General features: G+C 42.0%; 1 protein-coding gene across 1 annotated transcript; it reads left to right on the plus strand.

Annotated features, from left to right (window-relative positions):
• Positions 1-2,409: 2,409 nt before the first annotated feature.
• Positions 2,410-23,760, plus strand: LOC310633360 (L-amino-acid oxidase-like; the record flags this gene model as incomplete). The annotated part of the gene is made up of 6 exons (XM_083351062.1): positions 2,410-2,433; positions 3,049-3,155; positions 3,993-4,188; positions 19,328-19,381; positions 21,469-21,602; positions 22,936-23,760. The coding sequence occupies 6 exons, from the start codon at positions 2,410-2,412 to the stop codon at positions 23,690-23,692; spliced, it is 1,272 nt and encodes a 423-aa protein (XP_083207188.1). The 3' UTR covers positions 23,693-23,760.
• Between the last annotated feature and the right edge of the window lie 326 nt (positions 23,761-24,086).

Here is a 24,086-nt window from a genome sequence, read left to right on the forward strand (position 1 = left end):
TTTTTACAAATGATTGTGAGCAAAATAGAGAAAACTGGTGCCACTGAATAGTGAAGTTTGTGTAGAGACATAGGTGCTGTGCAAAAAAGTTTGTGTGAAGACATAGGTGCCTGTCTGCCTATTCCCATTCAGTTTGATGAAAGATAAATCAAATGGAAAAAGAAATCTGGAGAAATTTAGCTATAAGAAGGTGCAGCATATATATCATCATTCAGGCAAGTGGTTTCCCACATTTGCATTTAACTGTAAAGGAAGACATTCCTTCAAGTGAAAGCAACCCCTTTGCTGTTTATTGAAAGAAAATGCCCTCGAGTATTTAAAAGTTATTTCATGAAAGAATGAAGATACTTAGCCAGTGAATGCCATAGATTGAACATGCTGTTCTAAAGGTTCTTATAAAAAAATTCCAAAAGTGATTAAGAAATAAGGCTTAGTGGAACATTATGTCCATATAGGCTACATTACATTACATTACATTACATTACATTACATTACATTACATTACATTACATTGCCGGTTGAGCTCAACCGGCAATGTAATGGTGCCCAACCTTCGTTCTTTCCGACGCGATCTGAAGACTTATTTGTTCGAACAATCCGGCCTGGCCTGATGGGGGATGGGTTTGGATTTTATTGTTGTTTTAAATGTATTTTAACCTATTGTTAGAACTTGGGCATCTCGTTTAATTCTTTCTTAACTTTTGTATTTTTGTATTTTTATATGTTTGTCCTGTTCACCACCCTGAGTCCTTTGGGAGAAGGGTGGTATACAAATAAAATTATTATTATTATTATTATTATTATTATTATTATTATTATTATTATTATTATTATTATTATTATTATTATTATTATTATTACAACTATGAGCTTAATTGGTGTCCCTTAACTCCTAGCTGCTGTGCAAAAACCTCAGTTCTGGCTGTCTGCTTATGAGACAGCTGTCTGGAGTACATGTGAGCAATCTCACAATTTCTCCTTTCTCCGGAGAGATTTTGCCAGCCAAGATGCATCATCTGGCCACCAATTCCACTGTAATGTTCCTTCAGTGATATCTAGTTTACCATGTCCTCAGCTTTCTAGAATGCATTTCTCAGGAGAACTTTGTGTTATTTAAACGTATGGTTCACCCCCATTCTAAGATATCTATATAAAACAGTCATAAACTTGCATAAATGTACCCCAGCTGAAAGAAAATAGCCTCTTGAGAAACATAGCAATACAATAGTTCAATTCTATTTTCATACTCAAATAATCACCATATTTTTGCCCCTCAATTAATTTAAAAAGCAAGCTTGTTAGATCATGAATCATATATTTCCCAGTCAACCTCTGAAGTATTTGACCACATAAAAGAGTTGGCAACTAGCATTTATGATCCGAAGGCATAAAAGAAGAAATATTAGAATAGCATGGGAGTTGAAGAACAGAACAAAGTAACATAGCAAGACTTCCACATTTTTACTTTATTCTTGTTGGGCTTCCTTAGTTTTTAATATTTTGTTTTGTATTATTGGCTTTAACTATGTACACTACTCAGTGCTGCTTACTGAAGAAGAGCAGCCATAAAAATTAAATGTTACAGAAACTGAATTAATTGGGCTTAGATTATTCTAAGCAAGGTCAATGGGGGAAGCTGAATTCGCTTAAGAACCATGTGACTTACTTGACATCTGCAGTGATTCGCTTAACCCCTGGACTGAGGGGTTTCAAATTTAAAATTTTAAACTCTTTTGGGGCTATTAATTAAATTTTATTTTAATTTGTACATTGCACTGTTTTAATTTGCCCTGTAAACCGCCCTGAATCCCTCGGGAAAAGGGTGGTATATAAATCGAAAGAAACAAACAAACAAACAAACAACCATGGCAAAAAAATAATAATACCGGTAGTAAAATTGGGCCCACCTCCTTTAACAACTGCGTTGCTCAGCAATGGAAATTCTGGTCCCCATCGTGGTTGTAAGCTGAGGACTACCTCTATATTTGACGAATAACATAAAGACTAAAAATTATTATTTGTTTGTGAATATTTACTTCAACTATTTGAATTTTTTATTTAATTGATGGCCTCCTAGAAGAGCCAATATAGCATAGATATTAAGGCAACAGGAGACATTAAGGCAACAGGAGACTGTGAGTTCTTGTCCTGCCTTAGGCTCAAAGCCAGCTGGATGACCCTGGGCCAGTCACTCTTTCTCAGACCCAGGAAAGAGGCAATGGCAAGTCACTCCTGAAAATAAAACTGTAGGGACTCGTCCAAGCAGGCTTTGAGAGAAGAGAGGAGGAGGAGGAAGAGGAGGAAGAGGAGAAGGAGGAGGAGGAATAAAAGGACCAAAGTTTATAATAATTGCTGTAATATATTAATAGCCAACAGAGAATATACTGTAGCTCCAGCCAGGCAATAAGGATGTGGGATGCAGGGTTTGTAAAGGTAAATCAATGTTCATGTGAAATCGAAGGGAAATTTGGAGGAGGCACACCTAAGTACAGATCACCAAACCCTTATGAGAAGAGAGAGAAATTAGAACAATCCATTATTTATTTATTTATTTAATTAATTATATTTATATACCGCCCTTCTCCCGAAGGACTCAGGGCGGTGAACAGGGCACATATAAATAGAGAATACAAAAATTAAAAAGGATTAAATAATAGCCCAGATAAAGACAATAACAATATAAAAAACCCCATTAAAAAACCTAACATCCCCCATCAGGCCAGGCCAGCTTGTTCAAATAAATGGGCCTTCAGACCGCGTCAGAAGGAGCGAAGGTCCGGTGCCATCCAAAGCTCGACCGGCAGCTGGTTCCATAAAGCCGGAGCGCCCACAGAGAAGGCCCTCCCCCTTTGGGCCACCAGCCGACATTCTCTGACTGGAGGCACCCTTGAGGAGGCCCTCTCTGTGGGAACGCACAGGGCGGAGGGAAGTTGACGCCGGCAGCAGGTGGTCCCTGAGGTACTCCGGACCCATGCCATGTAGGGACTTAAAAACCATTACCAGAACCTTGAAACTCACTCATTCCCCATCAGCACTCTTTTCTCCTAGGTTGTGATCTTGGAAGCCAGTAACCGTGTGGGAGGACGCATAAAGACGCACCGAGAAGGAGGCTGGTATGTAGATGTGGGGCCAATGCGATTGCCCACAAAACACAGGTAAGATTGATTGAAAGGTCTTTCTCCATCCATCATCTGATGTAAGAGGCAAACTCATTCACATTTAATAATTTGTCGCCTACCTGAAAGGCTAGGCATATTGTTAGAAAGTTGATAACTGTTAAGATGCTTACTGGAAGAGGACAACAGTTGTGTTGATAAGGACTTGACTCTGAAAACTATCCAGAAAGCTTGCACTAGACTAGTACATCTTGCCACATCATTTCTGGGTGGTCCATATAAAAGTAAAACTCATTGAAAGACACCTGATAACAATAGCCATAATAAATCTCTACATAGTGGTAGCTGTAGCCAATTTCAAGGGCATTCATTCCCTAAACCTGGGGAAATGGCACATTTTTAAAGCTTTCGGAAATGCCTGCTGTGTCAAGATCAGCTAAATTTTGGATGGTGGTGGAGAGTTCCAGAGAGTAGGACTAGAACTGTGTCATTTTGGAAACTGTGCTATTACTGCAAACTTCTCTATTAAATTATGGATAGATACATAGTCTCCTATAAAGATTGTTTCTGTGATGAAAAACTGAGGTGTGAAACTTTTTTTAAAATATAATTTTACAGTGGGGGTTATGCAGTCCTGCCTTGCTATCAAAGCAAGTAGTCATCAGGATTACAAGCTATTTCCTGGATCATGGGCAGTGTCTCTAAGGTGCAATTCCAGGAGAACTATGGTAGGGACAGACAATTGTCCTTGGTGGTTATTGAGAACCAGACAAGGCCAGAGTAGAACAACTCTTAATCTGATAAATTTGTATTTTTTGCTTGCTGTGATAAAGAAATAAGCTCGCAAATAAATCTGGATTTTTTTTCCCTTCACAGAATTGTACGTGAATACATTGACAAGTTTAAACTTCGTCTACACCCATTCAATCAGACTGAAAAGAATGCCTGGTATTTAATTCAAAATGTCAGACAAAAAATGGCACTTGACAATAATGAAATCTTTGGATATCAACTTAACCCCAATGAGCGGGGAAAGTCTGCAAACCAGCTGTTTGAGGAGACGCTGAACAAGGTAGTTTTAAGAAGTAGACTGGATGTACAAGCAGAGAAATCTAATGTACTAGTATAGTTCTAGTTGGTATTATGAGAGTTGTAGAATAATATCAGGGATGGGAAAGGCTGTTATAATACTTACTGAAATAATGTGCATAAAGCACTTTATATCACATACAAAATATGTTAAATCCAAATGACATAAAATACAGAAAAGTGCACATTAAATAACAGTCACACAATTCAGTCTAGTTTTTCATAATTTTAATAGTTTAAGGATTTTTAGTTTTAATAGTTTTATATTATGATCTTAATTTTAAGCCATATAGAATCACTTTGCATATTAAATAACTAATTAAAGAGATAAATAGATACAATTTTATCAAAGTGCACTTATACAAAAATCCATCTATATTAAATGCAATGCATAAAATTGAAAATGCCATATATTCAGGCACTTTATTATATATACCAAGAAAGATTTTGATAGGTTCCAGTGCTCCTGACTTTTTCATAAACTAGAGTACTTTAATATAAGAAAAATATATACGATGAGTTAGAACATAGGTCCAAAGTTTACAACTAGGTTCCTCCAGCTAAGTTTGATTTACATTTATGTATGGAATCCTTATCCATATCTCATGTTTAATGTATAAAGCCATGCCTCTAACAGAAGAACTAAATGGATTACTTGATCATCATATTACACAGTAAAATAAGCAAAATTCACATGCATACCATATACAAATAAAGATAATTATATGTGTATGTGTATGTGTATGTGTGTGTGTGTATGTGTATGTGTATGTGTATGTGTGTGTGTGTGTGTGTGTGTATGTGTATGTGTATGTGTATGTGTATGTGTATGTGTTGGTTGGCTGTGTTGTTACATCCTGATTGGATGATGGAGTTATTGTTTGCAGCTGAGTCAGTTGTTTTGTAACATCCTGTGTGGCTGAGGTGATGGATGTGTGCCTATTAGTCTTTTGTATTGTAACGACTTGAGTGTTGTAACGATTTGAGTGATGGGCTGATTGGTGACATCCTGAGCTCTAGTGTAGTGCTATCCTTTGTTCTGGGCTGCAACATCCTGGGTGGTTGGCTGTGTTGTGACATCCCGAGCTTTAGCATTGTAACCTCCTGAGTTCTGTGATGTAATGTCCTGAGCAGAAGGCTGTGGTGTAACATCCCAGGCTTTGGTTTGGCTTCCAGTTTGCGGTCTGGCCTTGTGTTCATGGCGTGTGTCAGTTTGCTTTGTGTGGGGGTTGGGTGTGTGTGCAACAGCTGGAGATGCCGCCATGGTTTGGCTTCTGGATGGTGGTTGCATTTCGTCTATTGGTTGGGTTTGGGGTTGAGTCTGGTGAGGATGATTGGTGGTGGTGTCCTGTGTTGTTGTGGGTCCAGTGACGGTTTTCGTGGCTGGGACTCGTTTGTTGACTAGGGCTAGTTTCCAGATGTCTGGTAGGCGGGAGGTATCATCACGTTTATTCATGTTGTGGGGGTGTTCCTCTATTTCGATGGCTTCCATAATTATTCTCTTGTTGTAGTGTTCAGTTTTCGAGATTAATTTCGTTCCTTCAAAGTCAATTTCATGTCCTGTTGCTTTAAGGTGCTGGAAAAGGCAGGAAGTTTTTTCTTCTTTTCTGACTGCGTTCTTGTGTTCTGTGATGCGTGCATTTATTCTCCTATTAGTTTGTCCAATGTATGTGGCTGGACAGATTTTGCATGTTATTTCATAGACTCCTTGGTTTTCAAGCTGGATCTTGTCTTTGGGGTTTCTTAAGATGTTGGATATTTTTGGTCGGTGCCGAAGGCTGTCTTGGTTTTGTGTTTGTGGAGAATTTTGCTGATTTTATCTGTGGCACCTTTAATATAGGGGAGAAGGGCGATACCGTTGTCCTGTTCTGTGTCTTGGTTCTTGGGGGGTGTCTCCCTTTGGATTAGGTTGGTAATTGTGTTTCTTTGGAATCTGTTGGAAATTAATACGTTTGTGAGAGTGTGTAATTCGGTTTTCAGGTGGTCTTTGTCGGCTAGGCGTTTGGTTCTGGAGGTGAGGGTCTTGGCTACGGAGTTGATCTGTGCCGGGTGGTGGTGGGATTGTGCGTTTAAGTAGCGGTTGGTGTGTTTTTTTCCCTGGGAGACGGTGTGTCCTAGGGAACCATTGGGTTTTTTGTAGATTAGGACGTCCAGAAAGGGGAGTTGGTTGTTAGCTTCTATTTCCATAGTAAATTGTATTTTGGGGTGTAGGCTGTTGAGATGTGTGAGGAAGTTGTCCAGTTTTTCTTTTCCATGTGGCCAAATTACGAAAGCGTCATCTACATATCTAAATCAGAGTTTGGGTTTGTGTTCAGATTTGTCTAAGGCGTTGGTTTCAAAGTGTTCCATGTATAGGTTTGCGATGATGAGTGAGAAAGGTGATCCCATGGGTGCTCCTTCTATCTGTTTGTATCTTTGTTCATTGTGGCTGAAGTATGTGTCGGTTAGGCAGTGGTTGGTCAGAACTAGGATGTGCTTAGAGGGGTTGTATTTGTTTTGGATAGCTGTCAAGGCTTCTTTAATAGGCACTTGGGTGAAGAGGGATATGACATCGAAGCTCACGAGTAGGTCACTGGGTTGCATCCTGATTGGATGATGGAGTTATTGTTTGTAGCTGAGTTGGTTGTTTTGTAACATCCTGTGTGGCTGAGGTGATGGCTGTGTGCCTATTAGTCTTTTATGTTGTAACGACTTGAATGTTGTAACGACTTGAGTGCTGTAACGACTTGAGTGATGGGCTGATTTGTGACATCCTGAGCTCTAGTGTAATGATATCCTTTGTTCTGGGCTGCAATATCCTGGGTGGTTGGTTGTGTTGTGACATCCCGAGCTTTAGCATTGTAACCTCCTGAGTTCTGTGATGTAATGTCCTGAGCAGAAGGCTGTGGTGTAACATCCCAGGCTTTGGTTTGGCTTCCAGTTTGCGGTCTGGCCTTGTGTTCATGGTGTGTGTCTGTTTCCTTTGTGTGGGGGTTGGGTGTGTGTGCAACAGCTGGAGATGTCGCTGTGGTTTGGCTTCTGGATGGTGGTTGCATTTCGTCTATGGGTTGGGTTTGAGGTTGAGTCTGGTGAGGATGATTGGTGGTGGTGTCCTGTGTTGTTGTGGGTCCAGTGACGGTTTTCGTGGCTGGGAGGTGTTTGTTGACTAGGGCTAGTTTCCAGATGTCTGGTAGGCGGGAGGTATCATCACGTTTATTCATGTTGTGTGGGTGTTTCTCTATTTCGATGGCTTCCATAATTATTCTCTTGTTGTAGTGTTCAGTTTTCGAGATTAATTTCGTTCCTTCAAAGTCAATTTCATGTCCTGTTGCTTTAATTTAATTTAATTTTTAATTTATTGAGATTTTTATACCGCCCTTCTCCCAAAGGGACTCAGGGCGGTTCACAGGGCATAAATATAAATAACAATACAAACATTAAAAGACAATTAAATCAATGCCCAAGTTAAAACCAGAATAATAAAACAAGCCTATATAAAAAACCCATGTACCCCCATCAGGCCAGACCCGCTAGTTCAAATAAATGGGTCTTCAACCCGCGACGGAAGGATCGGAGGTCTGATGCCATCCGGAGCTCTACCGGCAGTTGGTTCCATAACGCCGGAGCACCCACAGAGAAGGCCCTCCCCCTGGGGGCCACCAGTCGACATTCCTTGACAGGAGGCACCCTGAGGAGGCCCTCTCTGTGGGCGCGCACAGGGCGGAGGGGAGTCGAAGCCGGCAGCAGGTGGTCCTCGAGGTATCGCGGACCCATGCCATGTAGGGACTTAAAGATCATAACCAAAACCTTGAACCTTACCCGGAAGACAACTGGTAACCAATGCAGCTCACAGAGCAAGGGTGTAACATGGGAGTACCGGGAAACTCCCAAGACAACTCTCGCGGCCGCATTCTGTACCAGTTGGAGCCTCCGAGTACTCTTCAAGGGAAGTCCCATGTAGAGAGCGTTACAGTAGTCTAGGCGAGAGGTCACGAGCGCATGAGTGACCGTACATAAGGCCTCCCGGTCCAGATAGGGCCGCAACTGGCGCACCAGGCGAACCTGGGCAAAAGCCCCCCTAGTCACGGGCACTATGTGATCCTCCAGAGTGAGTCGTGAATCTAGGAGGACTCCCAAGTTGCGAGCCCTATCCACAGGGGGTAAAAGCTCACCCCCCATAGAAAGAGGTGGAACATCCCAGGTGTCCCGGGAAGCCGGAATGTACAGCCACTCAGTCTTGTCAGGGTTGAGTTGAAGTCTGTTCCTCCCCATCCAGACCCGAACCGCCTCCAGGCAACGGGACATCACAGCGAGGGCATCACTGGGGTGGTTTGGGGTCGAAATAAAAAGTTGGGTATCATCAGCATATTGATGATACCCAACTCCAAAACCACGAATGATCTCACCCAGTGGTTTCATATAGATGTTGAACAGGAGAGGCGAGAGGACCGACCCCTGAGGAACTCCACAAGCGAGAGTCCTAGGGGTCGACCTCTGCCCCCCTGCCAACACCGACTGCGAGCGTCCCAGGAGATAGGAGGAGAACCACTGAAGAACCGTGCCTCCCACTCCCAATCCCCTGAGACGCTGCAGCAGGATACCATGGTCGATGGTATCGAAAGCCGCCAAGAGGTCTAATAGGACTAGGACAGAGGAATATCCCCTATCCCGAGCCCTCCAGAGATCATTCACCAGAGCGACCAATGCCGTCTCCGTGCTGTGCCCGGGCCTGAAACCCGATTGGTAAGGGTCCAGATAATCCGCTTCATCCAGGACCAGAGGGAGCTGATGCGCCACCACACTCTCAACAACCTTCGCAAGGAAGCGAAGGTTGGAGACTGGACGAAAGTTGTTCAATACAGCTGGGTCCAAGGCAGGTTTCTTGAGGAGAGGTCTCACCACCGCCTCCTTCAAGATGGTGGGGAAATAACCCTCGCTCAAAGAAGCAGATATAACCGCCTGGAGCCAGCCTCGTGTCCTCTCCCTAGCTGCATAAACCAGCCAAGAAGGGCACAGGTCCAATAAACATGTGGTGGAACTCAGCTTCCCCATAATCCTGTCCACTTCATCAGGGGTCACAGAATCAAACTCCTCCCAGATAACATTGACAAGACCGCCCGCGTCCTGATCGCCAGACTCTGCCCAGCTGGAGTCCAAACCGGTCCGGATCCGAGCGATTTTATCCGACAGATGTTGACTAAACTCCTCGGCACGACCCTGCAAGGGATCCTCCCTCACCTCCTGATTAAGAAGGGAGCGAGTCACCCTAAACAAGGCGGCCGGGCGATTATCTGCGGACGCGATGAGGGTGGAGAAGTAATTACACCTCGCCTCCCTCATCGCAGCGAGATAAGACCTAATGTAGGTTCTTAACCGCAATCGGTCGGGTTCAGATCGGCTGGACCTCCAGCAGCTCTCTAGGCCCCGTTTCCGACGCTTCATCTCCTGGAGCTCCGCGGAGAACCATGGAGCTCGCTGGGATCTGCGCCGGGTCAGGGGCCGCAAGGGTACAACCCGGTCGAGTGCCTCAGTGGCTGCCCTTTCCCAGGCTTCCACTAAGGCATCCGCCGAGCTGTGAGCAATGGAGGCAGGTGGGGACCCCAGCGCCGCTTGGAATCTATCAGGATCCATTAGGCGTCTGGGGCGGTACCATCTAGTTGGCTCCGTACCCCCACGGCGGGGGGTGGCAAAATGGAAGACCAGCCGCAGGAGGTGATGATCGGTCCATGACAGGGGCGTAATAAATGGAAAGCCCCCACCAAGATCATCTAACCACCGTCCAGATAAGAAAATCAGGTCAAGGGTGTGGCCTCCCTCATGAGTTGGCTCAGAAATTACCTGCATCAGGTCCATGGCCGTCATGGAAGCCATGAACTCCCGAGCAAGTTCAGATGAACCTCCCAGGGATGGTAGGTTGACGTCTCCCAAAACTATAAGTTTGGGGAACTCAACCACCAACCCCGAGAGGATATCGAGCAGCTCGGGCAGGGCTGCCGCTATGCGACTAGGCGAAATGTACACGAGCAGCAAGCCCAACTGCGCCCCAGAGCCAAATCTCATAAAGAGAGACTCACACCCGACTATCTGAGGAACGGTGGTGTCCCGCGGACATAAGGTCTCCCTAACAATCACCGCCACACCCCCACCCCTACCCTGAGCTCGAGGCTGGTGTAGCACCCGGAAGCCTGGTGGGCAAAGGTCAACCAAAGGGACCCCACCCTCTGGGCCCAACCAAGTCTCTGTGATGCAAGCCAGGTCCGCATGCTCACCCTCAACTAAATCCCTAACAAGGGGAGCTTTGTTAACCATGGACCTGGCATTCAGGTACACCAGCCTGAGCTCAGGAGGCTGCACATCCTCGCTCCCGGAACCTCGGGAAAGAAGCAGAGGGTCGGAGCGCCCCACCGCTTGCAAATAGCGGAGACGGCGCTCCCGGTAACGATATGGCCCCCTGTCTATCTGCCTGCTGCCATTCCCCGTCGTGGGAATTGGTAATCCCACGACCCGCTCATGAGCCCCGGAGACAATAACCCCTCGTACTCCCCCCACGCGGTCAGACCCAAGTCTGGCCTGAACTATGGTTGATTGGCCGCCCCCCAAAGCCAGACAACCCCTATCTCCCACCCCTCTCCCCAACCCCGTAAAATTTTTTGATAAAAACATAATCAGGGGCCTCTTATTACATTTATGTTGACGGCCCCTGCCCCTGTCCAGCCAGGTGCTGGAAAAGGCAGGAAGTTTTTTCTTCTTTTCTGACTGGGTTCTTTTTTTTATTGAAAAGTTTTATCATACATTTTATCTTTAACAGTCCCCCCTACCCCTCCCCTATCCCTCCCTCCCTACCCTTCCCCCCCTCCCCTCTCCCCCGACTTCCCAGAGCTAAGTACAAGGTATAGAAAACAACAAAAAAACAATCATAAACATCCATATGCTAACAACCATAAACTCTAAAATCTATCACTCTCTAGCTCATATAAGATAACTACAAACACTATTAATATAAAGTATATAAAAAAACAGAAAAAAAGAAGAAAGAAAGGAAGACTTATTCAAATGCTACATGAAACTTCTTAGTCCCATATTTGTTCTGGATATACTCAATCCATTTTCTCCACTCCATAATATAGCGTTCTTGCGAGTGATCTTTCAAACAAGCCGATATCTTTGCCATCTCTGCCAGGTCAGAAACCTTTAAAGTCCATTCTTCTATAGTCGGCAATTCCTCCTTCTTCCAATACTGACCTATTAAGAGTCTTGCTGCCGTAATTAAATTCAGCGTCAACTTAGTGTCCACAACTGTAGCATCTGTAATTATTCCCAACAAAAAAAGGTGCGGACAAAACTTTATCCTCTGCTTAAAAATCTTCTGCATATTCCACCAGATTTTTATCCAAAAAGCCTTAACCTTTTTACAAGTCCACCATATGTGGAAATATGTTGCATCTTCGTCACCGCACCTCCAGCATTTAGGCTGGTAATTCGGATACATACTTGCAAGCTTTTTAGGATCTAAATGCCATCTGTAAAACATTTTATAAAAATTCTCTCTTAGATTTTGAGCTTGTGTGAATTTTACATTCCTCACCCAAATCCTTTCCCACGTGTCCATTGTAATAACTTCTTGGATGTTTTGGGCCCATTTAATCATACAATCTTTAACAAGTTCTGTTTCTGAGTCAATTTCTATCAATGCAAGATATATCCGTTTGATATGTGCTGGACCCTGATTTCTAATTTGCTTTATCAGATTTTCATCAGTCATTGTAAAACCAATTTTCTGATCTTCTTTCCACCTGGCCCGTAGCTGAATATATTGAAACCAAGTTTGAACAATCTTCTCATCTCGCAAGAGGCTGTATGGTTTCAGACACCAGACATTTCTTTCCAAGCTTAAAATCTCCTTATACGTAGTCACATCATGTTTAAAACCAACATTTATATTTTCTATTGCGTGTTTTGGAATTGCTCACAATGGTATCTTGCAGTCTAACTTATGTCTATATTTCTTCCAAACTCTCAACAATACCTGTCTTAAAATATGCACTCTAAACACATTATCTACCTTCTTATCATACAACAAATATGCATGCCAGCCAAACAATAAGTCGTGGCCCTCAAGATTTAATAATCTCTCTTGTGTCAAATTAATCCAATCACTTATTCCTACTAACGCAGCAGCTTCATAATATAGTTTAAGATTGGGCATTTTAAGACCACCTCTCTCACGAGTATCCTGCATAATCTTAAGTTTAACTCGTGGCCTTTTCCCTGCCCAAACAAATTTATTGATACCTCGCTGCCATTCCTCCAGATTAGAATCTTTCTTAAGAATTGGTATCATTTGAAATAAAAATAAAAATTTAGGCAGGACATTCATTTTCACTGCTGCGATTCGCCCCAACAAAGACAATTGCAGTTTTTCCCAACTCTCCATTTCTTTTTGAATTTTCCCCCATAGTTTTTCATAATTATTTTTATATAACTTTGTATTAGAGGGCGACAGAAGCACCCCCAAATATTTGACCCTTTTAACAATCTCAAATCCAGTTAATCCTTCTAAGAGAGCCTTTTGCGAAGCTGTCATATTTTTGGCCAGAATTTTAGTTTTTTGTATATTAACTTTAAATCCAGAAACCTTCCCATATTGTATTATTATCTCCATCAGGTCCACAACAGAGTTCTCCGGCTGGGTCACTGTAACAACCAGATCATCTGCGAATGCTCTCAATCTATAATCCTGATCTCTAATTTGTATACCCTTAATTTTTTCCGAATTCCGTATTTTAACCAATAATATCTCCAATGTTAACACAAATAACAAGGGCGATAACGGACACCCTTGCCTTGTGCCCTTCTCAATATTACACGCTTCTGTCAGGCTATTATTAACTATAATTCGGGCAGTTTGTTTTTGATATAATGCCCTAATCGGTTGTAAAAAATTTTCCCCAAAATTCATTTTATCTAGAACTTTCATCAAAAATTGCCAATTCAATTGATCAAAAGCTTTTTCAGCATCTAAAAAAATTAGCGCCGCAGGGATCTGGTTGTTCCTTTCCAAAAACTCTAACACATCAACTATATGCCTCACATTATTTTTCATTTGCCTACCCCTAATAAACCCCGTTTGGTCCCCATGAATCACCTGTTGCAGAACCCTCATCAGTCTATTAGCCAACACCTTAGCAAATATCTTGTAATCTGTATTTAAAAGCGATATCGGTCTATAATTTTTAACTTGAGTAGCATCTTGGTCTTCCTTCGGAATCAAAGATATGAAAGCAGTTCTCCAAGACGGAGGCACCTTTCCCCCCCCCCCCCTCTGAATTGTCTGGAACAGTTCCTTTAACGGTTTTATCATCTCTAATTGTAGATTTTTGTAATAAGCCACAGTCAAACCATCCGTACCTGGTGCTTTGTCCACCTTCAATTCCTTAATTGCTATAAGAATTTCTTCTTCTGTAATCAATTGATTAATCCCCTCTTTTTGTGCTTGCGTAAGAACTGGGATGCTAGCATTCTCCAAGTATACATCAATGTCTTTTTCATTAATCTTCTCCTTAGCATATAATTTAGAATAAAAATCCACAAAAGCATCCTTAATAAGGTCCTGTTGGTGACTGGGTTCTTGTGTTCTGAGATGCATGCATTTATTCTCCTATTAGTTTGTCCAATGTATGTGGCTGGGCAGCTTTTGCATGTTATTTCATAGACTCCTTGGTTTTCAAGCTGGATCTTGTCTTTGGGGTTTCTTAAGATGTTGGATATTTTTTGGTCGGTGCCGAAGGCTGTCTTGGTATTGTGTTTGTGGAGAATTTTGCAGATTTTATATGTGGCGCCTTTAATGTAGGGGAGGAGGGCGATGCCGTTGAACTGTTCTGTGTCTTGGTTCTTGGGGGGTGTCTCCCTTTGGATTAGGTTGGTAATTGTGTTTCTTTGGAATCCGTTGGAAATTAATACATTTGTGAGAGTGTGTAATTCTGTTTTCAGGTGGTCTTTGTCGGCTAGGCATTTGGTTGTGGAAATGAGGGTCTTGGCTGAGGAGTTGATCTGTGCCGGGGGGTGGTGGGATTGTGCGTTTAAGTAGCGGTTGGTGTGTGTTTTTTTCCGGTAGATGGTGTGTCCTAGGGAACCATTGGGTTTTTGGTAGATTAGGACGTCCAGAAAGGGGAGTTGGTTGTTAGCTTCTATTTCCATAGTAAATGTATTTTGGGGTGTAGGCTGTTGAGATGTGTGAGGAAGTTGTCCAGTTTTTCTTTTCCATGTGGCCAAATTACAAAAGTGTCATCTACATATCTACATAGCATATTTGCAGGATGGTCTGCTGCCGGGAATGACTTCCCATCGCCCAGTGCGCTCACATAGAGAGGGCCTCCTCAGGGTGCCGTCGGCTATACAATGTTGGCTGGTGACCCCCAGGGGGAGAGCCTTCTCTGTGGGAGTGCCAGCCCTGTGGAATCAACTGCCCCTTGAGCTCTGGATGTCCCCGGATCTCCGGTCCTTTCGCCGCGGCCTTAAAACATTCCTTTTTCATCAGGCTGACGTGGACTGATGACAGGGATTTTAAAATGTTTTTTAATGTTTTTTTTATTTTTTTTTAAATTTTTAATTTATTAATTTTAATCTTTTGGGTCTGTTAATTTAATTCTTTTTAACTTTTGTATCATTGTATTTTACTGTTGTTAGCTGCCCTGAATCCTTCGGGAGATAGGGCGGCATATAAATCCCAAAAATAAATAAATAAATAAATAAATAAATAAATAAATAAATAAATAAATAAATAAATAAATAAATAAGTCAGAGTTTGTATTTGTGTTCAGACCTGTCTAAGGCGTTGGTTTCAAAGTGTTCCATGTATAGGTTTGCGATGACGAGTGAGAGAGGTGATCCCATGGGTGCTCCTTCTATCTGTTTGTATCTTTGACCATTGTGGCTGAATTATGTGTCGGTTAGGCAGTGATTGGTCAGACCTAGGATGTGCTTAGAGGGGTTGTATTTGTTTTGGATAGCTGTCAAGGCTTCTTTAATAGGCACTTGGATGAAGAGGGATATGACATCAAAGCTCACGAGTAGGTCGCTGGGTTGCAGGTTTTGTTTCTTTATTGTTTCTATGAAGTGGAATGAGTTTTGTACGTGTGAGGTGATGGATTTTGTGTAGGGCTGAAGTTGTTTGGCAAGGAATTTGGCAAGATTTTGTAGAGGTGACCCTATGGAGCTGACTATGGGTCTGAGTGGTATTCCTTCTTTGTGTATCTTGGGGAGGCCATAGAGCTTGGGGCATCTGAATGATTTCTCTCTGGGGATGATTCTTTCCTGGATCTCTTCACTGACGGGAGAGGCTTTTATTTTGGATTTGGTGGTTTTTTCCAGGTAGGTGGTGGGGTATGTGTTTAGAGGTTTGTAAGCGGGGTCTTGGAGTAGGTTGGCTAGTTTGGCTTGGTAGTCAGATGTGTTCATCATCACAGTGATGTTTCGTTTGTCTGCTGGGAGAATGATTATGTTGTTGTCTTTCCTCAGGTTGGTGAGTGCTTTTTGTTCTTCTTTATGTAAGTTGCTTCTAGGTGGATTGCTGGAGCAGAGGACGTTGGTGACTTCAAGTCTGATTTTATTGGCTTCATCTGAGTTGATTTTGGTTAGGGAGGCTTCAACTTCGCATATGCTGTTTTCAGTGGGGATGCGTTTGGGGGCGACTGCAAAGTTGAATCCTTAGGAAAGCACATTGGTTTCTGCTATGGTGAGGGTCCTGTCTGATATGTTATGTACTGTTTGTTTCATGAGTTGCTGTGGAGGGAGGTTGGGCTTCTGGCGTTTTTCTAGTCTGTGGAGTTTGTTGGTGTGTGTTTCTGTCTTGTGGGAGGTTTCTGTTTCGGCTCTCCAGAGGGCTAGTAGTTTGGATTTGTCCCAGAGTGCTGGGTGGATTTTGTTGCTGAGTTTGAAGTGAACAGTGAGTAGGTCCCTGTTGGTTTGGTCTAGTAGGTCTAGTAGTCAGCGTATGGAGCTGCCTATGGGTCTGAGTGGTATTCCTTCTTTGTGTATAATCCAATCAGGATGTAACAACACAGCCAACCAACCTGCTTACAGCAACAAAGCCAGCACCACACACAACCCCACCAATATTTATAGAGAGACGGCAGCTCCAATCATGCTTTGCTCGCACAAGCACGAAGCCGAAGACACCAGCCTGAAGATGACGAGTGGGACCTCGTCGAAATGTCGCCAAGACACCCTCAATCTTACATGGAAAAGACCCGAATCTTAAGACCAAGACCAAAAATCTACAAACACTCACACACAGACACACACACGTGTGTGTGTGTGTGTGTGTGTGTAAATTTTTTGGATTGCTAAGAATTAAAGGGATTGTTAGCAATCCAAAAAAATTTACACAAATATGAGCTGTCACTGTTGTGACTACAGCCTGTGGATGGCCTTGGGTTAGGCTGAAACAGACAATAAGATTTGTGTGTATATATATATATATATACTCTTCTGAGATTCGAACCTGGGATTTGCCCCATGTTTGGGGCCTAGCAAGGTAATCTAAATAGTTAACATTTGACACATATCTCCCCTTGCAGAAGCTAACAAAGCGAGAGAGATCCTGTGGCTCAAGAGGTAAAAACAACTGCCTAATGTGCAATCAGCCCAGGTTCGAATCTCAGAAGGGTATGGCTCAGAAGGGTATCTGAGCCAGAGTTTGGGTTTGTAGTTGGATTTTTCTAGAGCGAGGGTTTCAAAGTGTTCCATGTAGAGGTTTGCAATGACAGGTGAGAGGGGTGATCCCATGGGTGCTCCTTCCATTTGTTTGTATCTTTGTCCATTGTAGATGAAGTATGTGCTAGATAGGCAGTGGTTGGTCAGATCTAGGATGTGTTTTGGGGGGTTGTATTTATTTCGGATAGCTGTCAAGGCTTCTTTGATTGGCACTTGGGTGAAGAGGGATATGACATCAAAACTCACAAGTAGGTCACAGGGCTGTAAGTTTAGTTTACTTATGATCTCTATGAATTGGAATGAGTTTTGTACATGTGAGGTGATGGAATTTGCATAAGGCTGTAGTTGTTTGGCAAGAAATTTGGCTAGATTTTGTAGAGGTGAGCCTATGGAGCTGACTATGGGTCTGAGTGGGGTTCCTTCTTTGTGTATCTTGGGCAGACCATAGAAAAACGCCCCCACAGCATGAACAAACGAGATGATACCTCTCGCCTACCAGCCATTTGGAAACCCGCCTTGATTGACAGACGAGTTCCAACCACCAAGAATGATACCAGACCCAAACTCATGATAACATCACATGACACCACCACCACACAACCATTCAAAAAGCAAATCTGAACCCACAATGATAAGGACGCACAACCACAAAACAGAAACCTAACTACAGCTGCAACATCAGCCACTTTAAACCCCTCCAAACCACACAATAAGCAAACAGACACCCACTATAAAAACATAGCACCACCACAAACACGAAGCTAAACAAAAGCAGCACAACTTACCAGCTCAGGTCTAAGGCTGGGAGCTGAGACCAGCCCATCCACTCAAAACACACCCCCACCCAATCAGAACACCCCCACCATTCAAAACACACTCCCACCCAATCAGAACACACTTAATCCCCCACCCAATCAGAGCACACCTCCACCCACAGAACACACCCCCTCTGGCAGTTTAAAAAAGAGGAACAAACAGCCACTACCACATGCTTCTCCCAGAAGAAGGAAGCTGAAGCCACCAGCCTGAGGATGACGGATGGGATTCCGTCGAAACGTTGCTCCTACACCTTCAACTCGATGCGGGGAAAAACCTGAATGACCAAAGATCCACATACAAACACCCGCGAAAACCTCAGAAAACACACACACACACACACACACACACACACACAGACACATATATATATGTATATGTATATATATATATGTACATATATATATATATATATATATGTGTGTGTGTGTATATATATATATATGTGTGTATATATATATATATATATATATATATATATATATATATATATATATATATATATATATATATATATATATATGTTTTCGTGTAGATCTAGAGTCTCGGGTTTCTTCCCGCGTGGCCACGCCTCCACCCAGTCAGAACACAGCCCCACCGGCAGTTGGAAGGAAAGGAACAGCCAGCCTGGAAGCAGCAGGAGGAACACTCCGGCCTGATGATGACGGATGGGATTTCGTCGAAACGTCGCCACAACTTTCTGAAGATGAAAGGAACGCGGGAAGAAACCCGAGACTCTAGATCTACATATATATATATATATATATATATATATATATATATATATATATATATATATATGCCCCAAACATGGGGCAAATCTTTATTTCCTGTTTTCAGCCTTTCGAACAGGCATATCTCCCCTTGCAGAAAACTAACAGAGAGCGAGAGAGAACCTGTGGCTCAAGAGGTAAAAAAACTGCCTAATATGCAATCAGCCCAGGTTCGAATCTCAGAAGGGTATGACTGACAGATGAAGACTAAAGAGTCAGAAATGCATCTTAGTCTCCCTTAATTCTTTGTTAGTAATTTACACACACACACACACACACATATATATGTATATATATATATATATGTATATGTATATGTATGTGTATGTATATGTATATGTATATGTATATGTATATATATATATATATGTATATATATATATCGACGAAGTCCCACTCGTCATCTTCAGGCTGGTGTCTTCAGCTTCGTGCTTGTTCGAGCAAGGCATGATTGGAGCTGCCGTCTCTCTATAAATACACAACCCCACCAATATTTATAGAGATGGGACCAGGCCAGTGGTAGGATTAAACCAGTTTGCATCACTTCGGCAGAACCGGTAGCTAATTTTTTGTTGCCCAGGCCCTGAATGGACTTCCAGAAGTGGCATCCACACAGAGAACCTGTTGATCACTTATTTGAATCCCACCACTGGAGCAGGCCCACTTAATGAGCAAAGGAGAACATTCAAGGAGTTGATACAAATTACACACAAGCAAAACAGGAGATTTATTTATTTTTTGCTTCATTTATATGGGGAGACCAACTTAATTCAAGACAAATACAAAGACTGTTGCACCTGGAAGGAAGTTGCAACTAACTCTATGTATTCCCTTGCTCAGGTCACAGACAACTGTACCCTTCTGAAGGAAAAATATGATTCGTTTTCCACAAAGGTAAACCTGACAGTGTCATTCATTCTTCTCACAAAATTAAAGGTCTCACTATCTTCTTCAGATGATTATGTTGTTTCCAATAATATGATTATAAAAATACCATCAGCGGTCTAGGGAAATTAAAGGGGAGTGAACCATATTAATAGCTTGCTATAGCTTTTCAACACTAATGATAAGGGGAAAGGTCACATTTGGCTGACAATGCAGTTTTGAACCAGTCTAATGAATGAACTGCAACTTGGCTAATGTCCCTGCTTTTTCAAGTTTGCAATGTAGTTTGCCAATTTTTTAAAAAAATCTATCAGAGAAAACTTGCAGAAAAGAGGATTTATTAAGAAGCAATGTACAAAACAGATTGAAGAAAATGATTTGCCAAGCCTAGCCATGTTTATCAAAATTCCAAAGAAAAGAAAAATATGTTTGGAGAAATTTACATCAGACGCATATGCATTTTATTATGACCACGGTCAGAACTGGTCAAAATGGTAGAGAATTGCCTGGTTGAATTTACCAATGGAAAAAAGCAAAGGGAAAAATAACCTGCAGGTGTCAGAATTGTACAATGATTTTACTAAAAAAATAAAAAATGACACCTGCATTCCTCCTTTACTCACTATGCATCATCCTATATTAATGTCAAGTGCAAAGGATCAGGACCATCTATTTAAACTGCAGCATAGAAGGTGTAAAAAAGATATTGAGACTCTAGAAAGAGTACAGAGAAAAGCAACTAAGATGATTAGGGGACTGGAGGCTAAATCATGTAAGGAACAGTTACCTGAATTGGGTATGTGTAGTTTAATGAAGAGAAAGACGAGGGGTGAAGGATAGCAGTGTTCCAATATCTCAGGGGCTGCCACAAAGAAGAGGGAATCAAGCTATTCTCCAAAGCGCCTGAAGGCAGGACAAGAAGCAAGAGATGGAAACTAATCAAGGAGAGAAGCAACCTAGAACGAGTCATTAAAGAGCCAAGGTTGCCTACCGCTGGTATAGGATTTCCTGCCTAAGCAAGGGGTTGGCCTAGATGTCCTCCAAGGTTCCTTCCAATATTGTTGTTGTTGTTATTATTATTATTATTATTATTCCCAAGAATCTAGTCAGCCAAGTCTCAGCATCACATTGGTGCAAGTCAAGGGTCAGCGGAGTTTTCAGAGGAGGATGAATTTGGACCACGTGTGGGAACCTAATGACTCTGTGCTGATGATGCACATAACTCCACCCACCCCTACCCCACCCCACTCACCCATTCTGCCTATTGTTCTCCTACAATTAACGACATAACTGGTTTTGTAGAAAGAGAATTTAATTCCTTTCTCCCTGCTGTTGTAGTGGGGGGGAGAGGAATTGGCAATACAGCTTCTTATTATTTTGAGGCATGAGCTCTTGGGGATTGTGCCTGTGATCGGCACTTTTCAGGATCTGCCACGGGTGGTGTTTTCTTTCTGTTGGTAGACCCTGCCATCTACCTGAGGTTGCTCTGGGTCTAGTGATGGGATTCAGATATGCAAACAACTGGTTCTCTGTGTGGATGCCGCTTCCGGAAGTCCATTCTGGGCTTGGGTTAGCTACCGGTTGTGCCGAAGTGGTGCAAACCGGCTAAATCTCACTACTGTCTGGGTTGCATAAGGCTTCATTTGTAAAGTGTCTTCAATGAAGGCTCTTCCACAGCCTCCTAAACCCATGAGAAATCCTGCCCCGTTCTCACATGATTTTCAGAGGCTCCAAATGGAGCATAGTCCTCTTGCGTGACCTCTAAGGTTCCCCAAAATCGTGTGAGAATGGGGCCCGCTTTCGAGAATAGTTGTTGTTGGATGTTGATGAACCTTGGCATGTCACCCAAAGCATCATAGTGTGTCACCTTTGATACATGTGTTATGGCTTGCTATCACTGTGGTGGCCTATGGATGTATTGCCATGCTGTTTGCCTCCTTCACCTGCCTACTGCACTTTTCCAGGAACTTCAGTTTTCAACTTCCTAAGGTCATCTGCCTTAGCATTAGATCCATGCAATCAAAGAAGAATTCTACTGTGTATTCATGAATGGCAAAATTCAGTATTTTCCCCATCAAATATTCTTTGTATTTTAGGAATATCTCATTAAGGAAGGAAATTTGAGCAAAGGAGCTGTTGAGATGATTGGTGACTTCCTGAATGAAGAAAGTGGATTTCATTACTCATTCCTTCTTTCTGTTATGGATCATTTAATCTTTGCGAATAACAGGTAAACGAGATGGTGTGTGTGTGGGGGGGGGGAAACCAAAGACTACTTTTAAAAATAGTTTATTTCTTGTATTATTATTATTTTTAGTGCATTTCTTGTTATTTATTTTGATTGTTAAATTTTGTCTCCTCTAACCTTTTTTAGATTATAAATTATATTTGATATCTTCTTGGCAACTATGACAGTTAAAATATTACTGAACTGAAAAAGAAATTAACTAATCTTTGATCTCAAGTAGATGTGCTAAAATAATTGATGTTGGACTGTAATAGAATAGAATAGAATAGAATAGAATAGAATAGAATAGAATAGAATAGAATAGAATAGAATAGAATAGAATAGAATAGAATAGAATAGAATAGAATAGAATAGAATAGAATAGAATAGAGCTGTAAGGGACGTTGGAAGTCTTCTATTCCAGTCCCCCACTCAAGCAAGAGAACCTATACCATTTCAGACAAGTGACTGTCTAGCTCTAGTCTCTTCTTAAAAACCTCCAGTGATGGAGTGCCCATGATTTCCACTGGTTAATTGTCCTCATTGTTAGGAAGTTTCTCCTTAATTCTAGGTTGCTTCTCGCTTTGATCAGTTTGTAACCATTGTTTCTTGTCCTGCCCTCTGGTATTTTGGTGAATAATTTGACCCCCTCTTCTTTGTGGCAGCCCCTCAAATACTGGAATACTACTATCATGTCACCCCTGTGTCTTCTTTTCTTTACACTAGCCAAACCCAAGTCCTGCAACCATTCTTCGTATGTTTTCCTCTCCAGGCCTTTGATCATTTTAGTTGCTCTTCTCTGAACTTTTTCCAAAGTCTCAACATCTTTTTTATAGTATGGTAAACAAAATTGGTTGCAGTATTCCAGATGTGGTCTTACTAGAATTTTATAAAGTGGTACGATACTTTGCATGGCCTTGATTCTATGCCTCTGTTTATACAATGTAGGATTGTATTAGCTATTCCCTCATCTAAGTCATTTATGAAGGTATTGAAGAGTATTGGGCCTAAAACGGAGCCTTGTGGTACCCCACTGCTTGCTTCTCTCCATGTGGATGTAGTACCATTGAGGAATACCCATTGAGTACCATTTGTCAGCCAGCTAGAATTGCATCTGATGATGATGTTGTCTATCCCACCTTTTTCTAGCTTACTAAGCAGCAGGTTATGTACTACTTTGTCAATGCCTTACTGAAATCTAAGTATACTATGTCCATAGCATTTCTTTGGTCTACTAATTTAGTCACTTTGTCAAAGAATGAAATAAGAACAAGGCACACTTTTTTGAGATAACTTAGAAATAACTTGTATTTGTTTTTTCCTTCTCTCATCTCAGTTTTGATGAAATTGTTGATGGATTTGATCAACTTCCTCAAAGTTTCTTCCGGGAAATGGTTAGAATTGTCCATTTCAATTGCACTGTGGAGAAGATACTTCGCACAAACAACAAAGTGAGAATCTTCTACAAATGGTTGACTGGCTCTGCATCTCTGGTTGCTGATTATGTCCTCATCACAGCTACAGCACCAGCCACACGACTCATCAAGTTTGTGCCACCTCTTTCCATTCCCAAGACCCGTGCACTGCGATCTTTGACTTATGCAAGTGCTACTAAAATTGCCTTGGTTTGCACTGAGAAATTTTGGGAGAATGATGGGATCCGAGGAGGGAGATCAATCACAGATCTCCCATCACGAGTGATTTACTATCCAAATCATGACTTCCCTCATGGAATAGGTGTCCTTCTAGCATCCTATGTTTGGTATTCTGACTCTGACTTCTATACTGCACTCAGTGATGAAAAGTGTGTTGATGTGGTGATGGATGATCTTGTGGAAATCCATCAAGTACCTAAAAATTATCTCAAATCAGTCTGTGGAAAATACGTGGTGCAAAAATGGAACCTTGATCCATATTCTAGGGGAGCATTCAGCGCGTACACCCCATACCAGTTTACCCATTATTCTCAGATATTGGCCCAGAATGAAGAGAGGATCTATTTTGCTGGTGAACACACGAGTCAGCCACATGGTTGGATTGACACTTCCATGACGTCTGCCATAAGGGCAGCAGTCAATATTCACAATGCATAAAAGAATAATTTATTGTTGAAGGATTTACTTGTTTATTGAAGAATAATTTATGTAGGCATGTTTTCTGAGTCCATCTTGAAGTATACGTTCTGTATGTTCCTGTCTTGGATGGCGAACCTCAGACAAGGACTACAGAGGAAGTGTACAAAGTGTGCTTGAGACAACATGCGAAAAATAAGATCTTAAATTAGAAAGATAAGCTTATGGAATGCAGGAAACTGGATCATGTATTAATCCTTTTATTTATTGAAAGGGATAAGCAATTGATAAGGAAAAACAACCAGTTTCGGGATGGCATGTAAACTGCTAATGTTTAACCGCTAAAGCTATTGTTTAAGACATACATATATGAGTGAATGTTAACCAATAAAGAAGACAGCTGCTCAAGATTCGT

This window comes from Vipera ursinii (genome assembly GCF_947247035.1).
Source record: "Vipera ursinii genome assembly, chromosome: 2".
NCBI lineage: Eukaryota > Metazoa > Chordata > Lepidosauria > Squamata > Viperidae > Vipera > Vipera ursinii.